Consider the following 14,303-nt stretch of genomic DNA (forward strand, 5'->3'; position numbering starts at 1 on the left):
TGTATAATAGAAAACTTTATATCAGAGAGTAACTGTATATTAGAAGATATCCCAGCCCAGTCCAGATCAAGTCCGTAAGTCCCATTCAGCTTTGTTTTAAAATAATTTTATTAATAATAGCACTCACCTTTCTGTTTCTGGATTTCTGAAGTATTTTTCTTGATTTCTGAACCACAACAAAACTCCCAGAAGCACCTTTTCCTTTTACCTAAAATAAATCAATTTAAATTATAATAACCAAACTCTGCTAAAGTTATTCTGGTATTTACATTTAAACTTTACACTAGGTTAGTTAGATCACAAAAAATGGTAATTCAGGACTTAAAAGTCAAACACTATTTAACACTTCAGATAATAAGGAATAAAGATCAGATAAGCAGTCAAAAGACTGGAGACAAAATGCTCTGTTTAATATCATCAAGCTATTCAATATTGGATGACCCAGTTAATTCTCTCACGTGTTGTGCCCCCCTTTATAAAACTGAGTAAGAATGCTACTGATACCAGATTAAATGGCCTATTCCAAGTTTTCAAAAGAAAACGTCCCATGGAATCTTTTAGCAAAACTGAAAAAAGTCCTTACTGACTTGGAGGAAAGATGGGTCATTGATAACAATTTAGAGTCTAGTTAGTATCGGTTCACCTATTAATTACTAATTAACAATTCATTGCACATAATGGAATGTGTAGATACTGTTAGTTATTTCTACAATTTACCAAGCACTTTCCATAGACCTTTAAAGTTGACTCACAATGATCCAAATCCTGAACAGCTTAGCTTTACCTACATTTCTAAGAATTTAGAACTCAATATTATGTGTTTTAACCTATTAACTATTGTTTAAGCATCAAACTGAGAGCTAGCCTGTAAGAGAAGATCACAAACTAAATTTATAAAGATAAACACAAAGCCAGCCCATAAGCTGTATTGATACATACCATGATATAAAATGGGTCTTTGGCTCTAATAATTACATTGGCTAGGTAACACCTTTGAAACAATTATCATTTGAAAGACTATTTAAGCATAACTATTACATTTTGAAAAAACTAAAATTTAAGTGGCACACAGCAGAAATCAGTTGGTGCCTCTGGCACACAGAGGACAGCATACAGCTGATCCTAGAACAATGTTCGGATTAAGTATGCTGAATCCCCATCACTGTCAAAATTTCACTTGTACTTTTCACTTCTCAAAGTATTAATGGGTTACTGCTGCTGAAGTCTTACGGATAATAACATACTCAACTGATCAGCATGTATTTTATATAAAGGGGCTTCAAAAAATTTTGTTTTGTTTTAATTTATAGAAGTATATCTACACAGTTTAAATCCATATTGTAGAATTAAGTGCATTTGTGGGATTACATTTGTTGAAAGTTCCTGAGCAAAGTGTAAATGTTTGAGTGGCACATAGTTCTATATTTACTAGGAAGTACAGCAAGGTATAGAAGGCAGTAGGATTCTGGGAGTACAGTAAATAGGGTCTTAGGACCGACCATCTCTGCCATTTCTATAGGGTCTTGGTAGTTATTTCAACACACTATACAAAGTAACATGGATGTATGCCTGAAATCAGTACCAATTTTTTTTAGTCTCAAGTCATCAAGCCTTCTTTGATGAGATGCTCATAATAGGTTGTAATAGGTTTAGACACTAATAAGTTAAAAAGACCCTTTTACAAAACTAATTTAGAATTATAGCACGTCTAGTTATATAAGTTAGGCTTTTAAGCCAATAAACCGAAGTCATGCAATCATCCTTTTTTGTTGTTAGAATATTATGATTCCTTCAAGCCCATTTCTCCAGTAACACATGTGCTCAAGCACAAGCAAACGCCAAAGAGAATTCAATTGCTAGTATCAGGAGTCAGAAGAAAAAAATTTATACATTTATCGGATTGTTTCTGATCGCTAGAATAGTTAACTATGAAGGCAAATGACAGTGACGTTTTAGAAACGTATTCTCAGATAACAAAACTAACCATAATTTTAGAATTACATCACAATGTAACTTAAGTAGCAAGAAAGACATTTTAAAAACCCTACACTTTGCTAAATATCAATTTAGAATCACAGTAGACTATTTGGTACCTGCTTGATTACTCCTCTATTTAATTCTCTCTTCAGTGCTTGTTTGAGGAGATAGCCCCTTCTCTCCAGCTCCAGCGAAGGGTACTTATGGATAATATATTTTCGAATAGCAACCACCGATGCACCACTCTTCTGGAAGCATGCCTAGAAAACGATTTACCATGGCATTCACATCACTTTGAAACAAGTTTTCCTTCTTACAGTACTTTTCTCATGAGATAAAGCATCAAGAGTATTTCAGATATCTTTGCTTCACAATGACTATGACGAATATAGAATTATACGAAAAAAAAAAATCTACAACAATGTTAAGTTGCTTAAAACAACTCAAGACCTTGCAATATGTGCACAAAATTCCATGTTAACCAACTAGCTCCTCCTATCTTCCTCCTAGTTTATACTTAGAAGACAGACTTTTCACATCAAAGTGAAGAAGACAACAGAAGGTTCTACCATTTGGAAGATAAACAACAACGTGCATTTCATGGCAGACCAGTACCACGCAGTAAGCACTATGTGGGCATTGGCAGAGAATAAAGATAACCCGAATAAATAGCACAAAAGTGGGTTTACAAGTGATGAAAGTTTTGAGGGAAGTGGCAGGTAACATCGAGAGCACCCTATTAAAATAAACATGTTCTTTCCCATTTCCAGGAACCCTAGTAGCACAGTGTTTAAACATGCAAGTACTAAATGAAAGGTTGACAGATCAAACCCACCAGCTGCTCTGCCAGATTAAGATATAGCTATTGGCTCCCCAAAAGATTTAGACCTTGAAAGTTCTAAGGGGCAGTTCTACCCGGTTTTGTAGGGTCCCCATGAATAAAAATCTACTTGACCGTTTAGAAACCTATCTGCAAAAACACACACACACAGAATTAAAGGCTGTTACTATGAGGAACCCAGGCGATACAATGGTTAAAGCACTTGGCTGCTAACCAAAAGACGGAAGATGTGTCCTATACAGTTCATATGAATTAGAATGGACTCCACAGCAATGGGTTCGATATTCCCCTTTTCTCTCTCACTCAATCCCACCCTATTTATCTATACTCCATTATATTAATGCCCATGCAAAACTAAGTAGCTAACTCAGGTCTCAAAGGCAGCAAATGTTTACTTTTTTCCAAATACTTTAAATTTAAAAACATATCTCTCGTTTATCTAAATGGGCTAGTTCTTCAAGTTTATGGACAATTATAAGCTGAATGTAGCACCTGCTGATTTGCATTGAATGGTATCGCATACTTTTTTTTTTTGAGGGGGAAGAGTATCTCATACACTTTTATGAGAAAGAAAAATAACTCACAGATGGGCCAGAACAATGAATTCAAGTAAATGTTCCTGAACTATAGTAACCTACTAAAATTTACTCCTGATCTTGTAAAGCAAAGAAAGTCAAGCTGAAAATAATGCTAATGCTAAAACACAAATTAACTCTGTGCTCTCTCAAATTGATAATGAAATGGAGGTGATAGCATGACTACTATTTGATACAAAATATGCTATCAGTGTTCTGAAATCATGACAGTATACTGTAGTGGAACACTTTCTACATAGATAATATTTGTATAAATATGCACAATCACAACAAACCATTCTTTAGATCTAGTTTATATTTGTCTTGGTTTTATGTTTCAAATTTTTAACTCCTTTTTATCTCACAATAATGATGTACCCGACTTAACTTAGTGAAAAGCCAGGAATAGAGCGAGCTCTGACTATAATAATATCCAGTTATCTGGAGGTGACAGGATAAGAAGTCTTGGAGAAGGAAGAGAGCGGTCTGAAGGCAAACATTTTACAGTTTGTGTTAGTGCAGACTGATGAAATTCTGCAAATGACAAAACAGGCTGCTCCTTTCTATGTACACCACACCTAGCTGATCTCATGTCTCTGTCCCGATCCTGATACAGACCCCAGTGACAGAGCCCCTGATAATGAGGACTTGAGTGGTTCTTATTCTAACTCTAGCACCACGCTTGGTAAAAATCAGCAGAAAAGAATAGGAGACAAGACTGACACAGTGGCTAGAGGAACGACTGTGGTTGGTGCGGATTGAGCAGGGCTTTCTTCTGCTGTGCACGGGTTTATTGTGAATTGGAACCGACTGGATGGCACCTTAAACAACATCATCATCTGACCAAGTGGGATAAACAGGCAAAATTAATAAAAAAGAAGTACTCAATAAAAGAACAATCAAATTGCAATAAAGCCTTAAAATTTAAACTAAGATAGCTGTATACGACAATTACACAAACTAATAAAGTCATGTAGTGGGCAGACACACAGGCTGACCAGGTGAAGGAAGGAGGGTAGGTGTACACTTACAAGTACACATGTTTGGCGGAGGATATTTGTCTGTGTTGAAATAGATCCATGAATCTGGTAGAGCATTTAGAGGCAAAGTTATGAAAACTTGTTAGGCATAACCAAACACGCTAGGCCTTGGAACATTACCTTGCGGAACACCAGGGTCAGCTGACATCCTAGTCCACAAAGTCTGTTCTACACCCTACTTTGGTGAATGGCAACTAGGGTCTTTCAAGATTGTGAGCTGACATCTAAGGTGCAAAATGAAAGACACATGGAAATAAATTTAGTTCATAGATTAATGGACTGAGAGACCAGAAGAGCTAGATGGCACCTGGCTACTTTTACTAACTGCTCTGAAAAATATCACATTAGAATGTTCTAGATACCAAATATAAGAAAGGAAGCATACAAAATAGATGACTGGCAACTACTGAAAATAAGACACTTACGCACACCAAAAGACTTCATCAAAAGTTCAAGAAAAGCTCACAAACTGGGAAAAACTCTTTAGCAAGTACATAACAGATAGGGAACTAATTTCTAAAACCAAGAGAATTCTGCAACACCTCAGTAAGGAAAAAAATCCTAAACAAGCTAATTAAAAAGTGGGCAAAAGACATAATCAGAGACAGTTCACCAAAAATGACACCCAACTGGCTAACACACACACGAAAAAATGCTCATGCTCACTAGCCATCCAGAAGATGCAAATCCTCACTGCTACATTGCCCTTGATTAAGCCCCACTGGGCATCCTACACCCTTCTCTCCATTGATTTAGTTCACTTGTTCCCTTGCCACTGGGTTGGCCCCCACCCCTTTCCTTTCTCCTACCTCCCCTTCTCCCAGAACCACTGGTCCCCACTGTTTTCATCTTCAAATTATTTATCCTGCCTATCTTATCTAGATAAGACATGCAAATACATTAATAAGCATAAAAGCCTGGCAAAGCCAAATAAAAAAACCAACAAAAGAAGTCAAGATCAAGAAACAATAACAACAAAAAGCCACTGACAAAAAAAATGGAAAGGTCTATAAATAGTTCAAGGTCTGTTTGTTGGCCTTTACAAGTGTTTTCCAGTCGAGTCTGATGGGGTGCCACACTCTGTCGCCAAAGCCTATTTTGGGTTTTCCCGGGATTTCATCACTTTGCTCCCCTTGCTGCTCTGTTGCATGCCTTTAGTGTTTCGCCCCAGCGTGATGGGGTCAGATTGTACACAATTCCCGCACTGTGTCTCCAGCATTGTCCCCCGCAGTGCTATGGTTTAGTGAGGGATGTTGTGGCTCATGGTGGGGCCGACCCTGTGGTCCTCTCTGTGCACACTGTCTGCTCCAAGCAGGAATATCATCCTTGGGGTTTGGTGGGCCAGGATGTCCTTCCCTCCCTCCTCTCCATCCCTTTCTGCTTTTCTAATCAGACGCACCCCTCTCCCCAAGCTGTAGCCCCAGTGCTGTCCTCCAAAGTGCATTCTTCTGAGAGGGCGAGGGGTGGTGGTCCCTGGTACATGCTGGTACGTTGTATTCACATCTTGGCGCATAGGGCTGAAGCCTGGTCTCTCCCTCTCCTGTGGAGATATAAACAATACCCTCCCCTTGGGTGGGTGAGTGCCCTGCTCCCCTCACCCATGGCTTTTTCCCTCTTTCTTTCCCCCTCTACACTATCCCAGATGGATGTCAAGAACCTCAACAGACCCACAGCAATAAAAGAAATAGACAAGGTTATCAAGGGATTACCAACAAAAAAAATTCCCCAAGCCAGATGGGTTCACAGGAGAATTCTACCAAGCATTCAGGGAAGAACTGACACCAATTCTACACAAACTCTTTGAGAACACAGAAGATAGAAAACTCTCAACCTCTATGAAGTTAGTATAACTCTGATACCTAAAGCAGGCAAGGATCCCACAAGAATTAAGAACTACAGACCAATATCCCTACTGAACATTGATGTAAATATCCTTCAGAAAATACTGGCCAACAGAAATACAAACAAAAAAAATTAACCATGACCAAATGGGATTCACACCAGGGATACAGGGATGGTTCAACATAAGAAAGACCATTAGTATTATTCGCCACATTGACCTAAAAAATTTTAAGAACTACATGATAGTATCAACAGGTGGGGGAAAAGCATTCGACAACATTAACACCAATTCCTGTTCAAGATACTCAAGAGGATGGGAATGGGAAGGGAAATCCCTTAACATAATACAAGCTATATATGAAAAACCAACAGCCAATGTAGTCAATGAAGACAAAAACAATCCCACTGAAAAAGAGGACCAGACAAGGATGCTCCTTGTCCCCACTCTTATTTAACATCATACCGGAGGTCCTAGATAACATCATAAGGCAAAGAAAAGACATCACAGGTATTCGCCCGAGGACGGAAGAGGTGAAACTATCGTTATTCGCAGATGATATGATTTTATATATGGAAAATCCCAAAAGCTTCACAAGGGGAGTACTGTTCAGGTCCTTTGCCTACCTCCTCAGTGGGCAATTAGTTTCTTTTTTTCTTTTTGGAAGCTAGCAGAGTATTGTAGATGTTTAGAATAAGGCCTTTGTCTGATGTATCATTGCTAAAGATGTATAGCACTGATGAAAGATACAACTTTCCTTTAGTTCTTGAATGCTTCCTCCCCTCTACTATCATGACCCCAAATCTACCTTACAAATCCAGCTAAACCAGAGCATGTACAGGGGTAGAGGTAAGAGCCGGAAACAAAGGGAATCCAGGATAAACCCCTCAAAACCAATAATGAGAGTAACCATACCAGGAGGGGAAGGTGGGAGGAGAAAGGGGGAACCGATTACAATGATCTATAAGGTAGGGAAGGAGGGAGAAAATGAGAAGCTGATACCAAGGGCTCAAGTAGAAAGAAAATGTTTTGAAAATGATGGCAACAAATGTACAAATATGTTTGACGCAATAGATGTATGTATGGATTGTGGTAAGAGTTGTAAGAGCCCCCAATAAAATGATTTAAAAAAATGGATTTTGAGCTTGAACTTAATTGTAGTTGTAATCTAAGAACAAGTAGGTTTTATGACACGAGCCTATTCGATAGTTGTCCTCATGAAGAGATCATGGACTATATGAGTGCTCTAACAAAGCGTAGTGAAGAAATCAGATGGTGCCCAGTGATCAGAAAGAATAGCATCTGCGGTCTTACCATCCTGTCTTAAAACAAGCAGCCATTTCAATTGCCAGTTAAGTCCATATGGAAGAAACACACCAGCCTGTGTGATTCAAAGATTGTAAATAATAAAATCTAAAGCTGGAAAAGGGAATGGTAATAAAGCTTAAATTCTGAGCACTCGGTTTGCAAAAAGCTATGGATGACACAAACAAACCCCAAAAGCCATTTGCAGCCCCCACATAGATTAAGACTCTGGTGAATTCCCTCTGACCACTGACCAGGGATATAAATAGCCTTTTTATCACATTAATGCAAATGCAACTAGGTTAAAATTTAACATTTTATCATTTGTTCTCCCTTTTGACACATTATATATTTGTTGTAGTTTTTAATACTTTCTGTTTTATGATTGAGATTGTCCATTTTATTTAGCTAAATTTTATCCCAAGTTAAATTAGAAAAAAACACACAAAAAAACGAGTTACAGTCTTGGCAACCCACAGGACCATTAGTTCTACTACTGTCTTGTAGGGTCACTGTGAGTGAGAATTGACTCAATGAACATGAGTGAGGATTAAATCACTTCTCCTGCATCCCGAGGAACAACTTTAAAGTGTAGGAGAAACTTTGGAAAGCACAAAATCTTTAAAAGGACAAGGTTGACTGGTCAGGTAGTAAGAGTGAGGCTATGGCTCTTAATCATCCTTCAGGTCTAGAACTGAACTCACTTAAAAAAAATAGTTTGAGAGACAATTCACATATATAACACTTCCATAGCTGTCATATTTTAAGAGTTGTATAATCAACACAACAATCAGTTCTAGAACATTTTTTCCTCTTGTATTCATTATTAGCTCCCCATTTCCCTCCAATCTCCCCGCCTATATCCCCAATAAGCCACTAATCCAGTTATTCTCTCCCACCCACACCACACAAGCCTGGGGGGGGGGAGGAAATATTAAAGACTGGAACAAATTTAAAATATGTCAAAAAAAGAGAACAAATGATCAGGTATTACATTTTACCCAAATCACATCTGCCATAATTGGGTTCACAACACCTTCTGTTTGATATTAAAGCTATTCATCTCCCTATTAGAGGGAACTCACCAGAGGCTTAATCCATGTAGGACCCTGCAAATAGATTTGGGGATCCCACTGCCATCCACCATCTTCTACAAATTGGTTTAAACTCACTTCTAGGGACATAAACCTGAAGAATCAACAACTTGAGATAAAAAGGGCAGTATTTACCAAAGGACAAAGTTCAAATGAATTAGAAAAGGAGGAGGAGTAGGAGTAGGAAAGGCAAGGAAGAAAGCAGATGAAGTGATGTCACAATGTGGAGACTGCAATCAGTACAATGAAACCAAGGCTGCAAGGACCAGGACACTTTCTATCTTTTATCAATGCAGCACAGCTTGGCAAAAGAGATGATGGTCCTTTGAAGTCCATTACGTTGACTAACATTTTCAGACTTCAAATAAAAACTTTACTAGTATCATAACTTATAGCCTTCAAATAGATTCCAACTCTCAGTGCCCCTATAGGACAAACTAGAACTGCCCCAGAGGATTTCCAATGCTGTAAACCTTTCTGAAACCAGATTGCCACATCTTTCAGAGTGGCTAATGGGTTCAAACCACTAACCTTTTGGTTAGCAACCAAATGCTTTAACCACTGCATCACCCAAACCCAAATCCCACCTCATCCAAGTGGACTCTCACATAGGGATCCCATAGAAGGTTTACATAAAGCTATGGATCTTAATGGAAGCCAGTCTCATTCGTCTACTATGGAACTGTTAGGAGGTTTGAACTGCCGACCTTGCGGTTAGAAAGCCAATGCTAACCTAATAGTGCCACAGGGGTTCCTCAAAATAAACTTTAGCTCCAAGAGGAGATTCCAAGAAGTTCATGGAAAAATTGTATTATATTTTAATTCCTTTTAACCACAACCTTCTTGAAATCCCTTGGAAGTTCAAAAACAATCTAACTCTTCCGAAGGAGTGTGGATAAAATGGAGACCTAAAAATCCACCCATAAGATGGACAGTCCCTCACAGAATAGCCACACGGAAGGGATGATAAATCTAGGGAGCAGTATAGCACTGGTGAGACACATAACTAATATTTCCTCCCCTTACTATTATGGTCTTTGTTTTACCTCATTAATCTTGTTAGACCTGCATATATTCATTTATATAATGAAGAGTGCTCACTGGATGCATGAAAGCCAATATAAATAACCCTTCAAAAACAGTAACAGGAGTAATGATTGCCTGAGTGTACCGGAATAGGGGGTGGACAGGGGAGAGCTGAGGAAAAAGAGTAACAGAATTTCAGGTGAATGGATACATGGGATGGTGTAAGATAACAGCAAATAATTATATTACCTAACTGTAAGGGTTCCTGGGGGGTGGGGTGGGAAAAGGATAAAGGGGAAATGGTATCAGATAGTTCAAGAAAAAATGTACTGAAATTGATTATGATAGCATTTGTAAAATTATGCTTGATGTAACTGAAATATGGATTGTTACAATATTTGTAAGAGCTCTCAATAAAATGATTAATAATAAAAAAGAAACCCCTCATATAATTTATGCATATGTATGTACATATTTGTGTTTAAACGTATGCATAAAATCCATGACTGAATCAATTCCAATTCATAGCAACCCTACAGGACCGAGTAGATCTGCCAACATTGTAAATCTTTAGACGAGCAACTGCTGTATTTTTCTCCTTGGAAGCAACCAGTAGGTTCGAACCTCAACAATTTGGTTACTCGCTGAGCATTTTAGCACAGGGCCATCAGTGCTCCTTACATAGCTGTATATACAGTTACATTCAACATGCAAATATCAGTAAAGTGAGTTTTTTCTTAAAAGCTAAAGATACTTGCTATGGCTTATTTAATTTAAAAAAAATCAACAAGACATCATAGCATCTTGGCACCCCGCCCCCGACTGCTTTTCCCTCTTTGGCCACTTCATGCTGGATTGCAAAGGAGGGGGGTAGGGGAAAGACTTGTGGCCATGCACAGAGGTCCCACGGGCCAGGATGATGTACACTGATTTACTTTAAAATATACAGATTTACCTCTTATATCTAAAATTATTATTATTATTAAAAGTCAGTTTGTAATCCAAAACCAACCCACAACAGGGCTTATCAAACCTCACAATGGCATTCTTCCACTTGTTTCTTTTAGGAAAACAAAAACCCCACATTGCTGCTGCAGTAATTCTACTGCTCCTAGTGACTCCACAGGACAAAAAAGAACAGCTCCTTACAGTTTCTCCGGCTTTATGTATGGAAGCAAAACTCCTCATTCTCCCTTGGAATGGCTGTTTTAAATCAGTGACTTTTTGATTAGCAGTACAAAACTCAACCTACTACACACCAGGGCACTGACGTCTGGCCAGAAATACGTCATTTTTAAATAAACGAAAGATGAACAGAATAAATAAGATGATATGCTGGAAATAAATACTTGCCTTAATGGCCTCAGTTAGGATTGCATCCATCTTGGGCCGTGGAGAAGAAGCCATCGGTGTTTGTTTCTGGGCCCTAGCAAGCTGGCTGGCAGAAAGGGTAGCCCAGGAAGGTATTGTTTTTTTCACTTTCTTCTCCTTTTCTTTAGATGGCTCTTTCTCACTGTACAACAAAGAATTGATACATGCAAGATAGAATTATAAAGTCAGGAAGAGAAAAACGACGACGAGGGAAGATAAAAATCATTGTTATCCATTTAGGCCAAACTACACTAAAGTAGTAAGTAAAATAAAAAAATTAACAAAATTTTTAAAATTTTGGTGCTATAAATTGAAGGAAAAAGATTAGGTTTAGGTGTGGAAGAGGAGTGCCATGGCATGAAAGGCTCAGTACTTAAATTTTTTTGTAATGTATTATACTAACAGTTACAGTGGAAAGAGCTCAAGCTGTTAAGTCAGAAAACATGGGTTTGGGCTCCAACATTTATTAGCTACATAATCTTAGGGATCTGAACCTCAGTCTCCTCTCAGCTGTAAAAAAGCAATATAATGTCAACTACCTCACAAGGTTTTGGAATAATTTTGAGATTATATTGACCAAAGACTTACTTATTCTAAGTAATAATAACATCATCACTCCATGGATCTCACAAATACAATGCACTGTAGAGCACTTTAAAAATACAGTTAATAAAAATTTCACAATATTACATCTATGAAACAGGAATAATTCCGAGGACAGCACCTTAAAATTTGTAACTATATTATTCTTATTGTTCAAAGTAATTATTAACTTTTAAGATCAATTATGAGACTCAAGGAAATGATTGAGCTCTCCAGCCAGAAAAGAGGGGATAAAACTGTAGACAGATTCAGGCTATATTTTGAGTCACACTCCATTTCTTATTGAATTTTTATCAATGCTTAAAATCTTGGACACTCCTACAACAAATTCTAAGTACAAAAAACACTCCAACGCCAAAAAGAATGATTTTGAGATTACCCAAACCATTGTTCTGCCACCTACTACACACTCTAAAAGGCCAAACTCCTTAAACCTATTTCAAATGAGAGCTTTAAAAATAACTCCAAACAGCATCAAACCAACGCCGGGCTTTAAACCAATCTGATGAATGGGCCTTTCCATAAATGGTGGCAGGCTTTCATTCTAAATGGCAAGGAAGATAATTCCTTACTCCTTTTTGGTTTCCTCAGAAGCCTTGTTTTCTTCTTTTTCTTCGTTCTCAGGTTGCCCTTTTGGCTGCTCTGTCTCACTAGATGTAGCTGGTGGAGTTTCAGTCTCTTGTTCTTCTACAGTTGAGGCAGATTCCTCAGAACTTATGTCTGGCTCTAAAAATCAGGTGAACAGAACTGAATCAAACAGCTGAAGTTAACAAAGGGTAAAAGCTTTATTTTACTAAAACTGCTAAATGTTCAATTACACATGAGTTCTGAAACAAACAGCATGATTATGAGTGGTTTTCTTTCATTCTTTATGTCACTCAAGTGGCCTACTCAAGTAGTTGTTGACCCAATTAAGTAAAACGAGATCATCTCACATTTCACTCCACTTGAGCGCTCTCCTCTGCACATCAATGACAAAACAAACAAACCCAGCTGTCATGAGTGGGGCAAGATCAGCAGTTTGAAACCACCCCACGCTCCTTAGGAGAAAGATGAGGCTTTCTACTCCCGTAAAGATTTAGTCTCAAAAACCCACCCGGGCAGTTATTCTACTCTGTCCTACAGAGAGAGTTGCTATGAATCACAATGGTCTCCGGGGCAGTGAGCAATATTAATGAAAAAACTCATACAACACGAGCCATTTTATACTAACATACAAACCTAAGAAAATCATAAAAAATGAGCAGGTAAATTCTCAGTAGATTGACGCAGAGAACTCCAACAGACACCCAGCCCACAAATGTGGAAAGAAGACAGGACCACCCCCCAGAACCAACAGAAAGCAAGCACTGGACCCAGAGTTCAGACTTCTAGATGCCTTAACTGTGAGAGAAAAAATTTGTTAAAAGTCTAATAATGTATTTACTACATGATCCCTTAAAAACAGTTCATTAGGATACACAGATTAAACATGTAATCCGTAAAGTCATTATTGTTCTTTGCAATGTATACCCTTAAAATGTTTATACATTCTTGGTTGACTAACCTAATGTTATACCTAAGCCCTTCTCTGCCCTTTAGATTATTTATTTTGTAATAAATGTAATAAAATACTATTAATAATTGGCGACTTCAGCTGGCTGCTAAATATGGGTTAAGCTGGCTTGTCCCGGTGGTGGACAAGATAATCTTCACCAGCATCTATGACTTCTTTATAAACCAGCTCCTGTGTCCCCTAATTGCCAGCGCCAAAAGCTACTGCCACGAAATCCGTGCTGTCAAGTCAATGGCAACTTACAGCAACTTATTAAGGCAGCCTAGAACTGCTGCACCTCAAGATTCATGAGACTTTTCATCTTCAGAGAGGCAAATGCTTCACCTTTCTCATATTCAACCCCCATCTAACTTAACCCACCACACCCCCAAAGTGCTCTCGCCACAGGCCAGAGTGGCCCAATATGGGTGTAGAATTCATCTTAGGACTTAAAAACAAAATCCAGATATGATTGGAGAAAGGATATTTGTTAAATGTCTGCCCTGGTACAATTGAAGATAAACGTAGCAGAGAACTCAAGGGGAATGAACAATAGAATTGTAGGTGAACAGATCCATTAGATGGTATAAGATACAGATAATCTCTAATGACAAAATCATATAATAATAAGAGTTCTTAGGGGGTAAGGCAGGGTAGGAGGGGGATAAAGAGTTGATAATCAAGGAGCTCAAGAAGAAAGAAAAGGGGGTGAAATGGATGGCGGCAGCAATTGTGCACGATCTGAATTGAATTATGGATTGGTATACCTGTAGGAGCTCCCGATAAAATGATAAATTGAAAAAAAAAACAACAATAAAATCTTTCACTAAGAAATGCTGCTGTGGAATATTTGACAGCTTGGTCAACTATTCTCATTGTAATGTCAATTTTTAAACCCCCACAAATTTCAATGTTCATTTTGGCATGAAACCCCACTTTTAACTTGTAAGGAACTCGGGTGGTGTAGTGGTTACACACTGCACGGCTAACCCCAAAGTCAGCAGTTCAAAACCGCCCATGCCTGTGAGGAAAAGAAGGGGCATATTCTAGTCCCTAACAATTTCTAGTCTAGGAAATTCGCCAGGGAGTTCTACACT

At 38.2% G+C, this 14,303-nt stretch overlaps 1 protein-coding gene across 7 annotated transcripts in view; it reads right to left on the reverse strand.

Annotated features, from left to right (window-relative positions):
* Nucleotides 1-14,303, reverse strand: part of HP1BP3 (heterochromatin protein 1 binding protein 3) — a 35,202-nt gene that overhangs the window by 13,890 nt on the left and 7,009 nt on the right. For all 7 annotated transcript variants that reach the window (XM_075551675.1, XM_075551684.1, XM_075551666.1 and 4 more), the window contains 4 exons: nt 12,245-12,398; nt 11,052-11,211; nt 2,094-2,237; nt 128-208 (listed from right to left, as the gene is read on the reverse strand). In XM_075551675.1, coding sequence (XP_075407790.1) covers nt 128-208; nt 2,094-2,237; nt 11,052-11,211; nt 12,245-12,398 — 539 coding nt within the window. The remainder of the gene's footprint in view (nt 1-127; nt 209-2,093; nt 2,238-11,051; nt 11,212-12,244; nt 12,399-14,303) is intronic.

Source organism: Tenrec ecaudatus, chromosome 1 (assembly GCF_050624435.1).
Source record: "Tenrec ecaudatus isolate mTenEca1 chromosome 1, mTenEca1.hap1, whole genome shotgun sequence".
Lineage (NCBI taxonomy): Eukaryota > Metazoa > Chordata > Mammalia > Afrosoricida > Tenrecidae > Tenrec > Tenrec ecaudatus.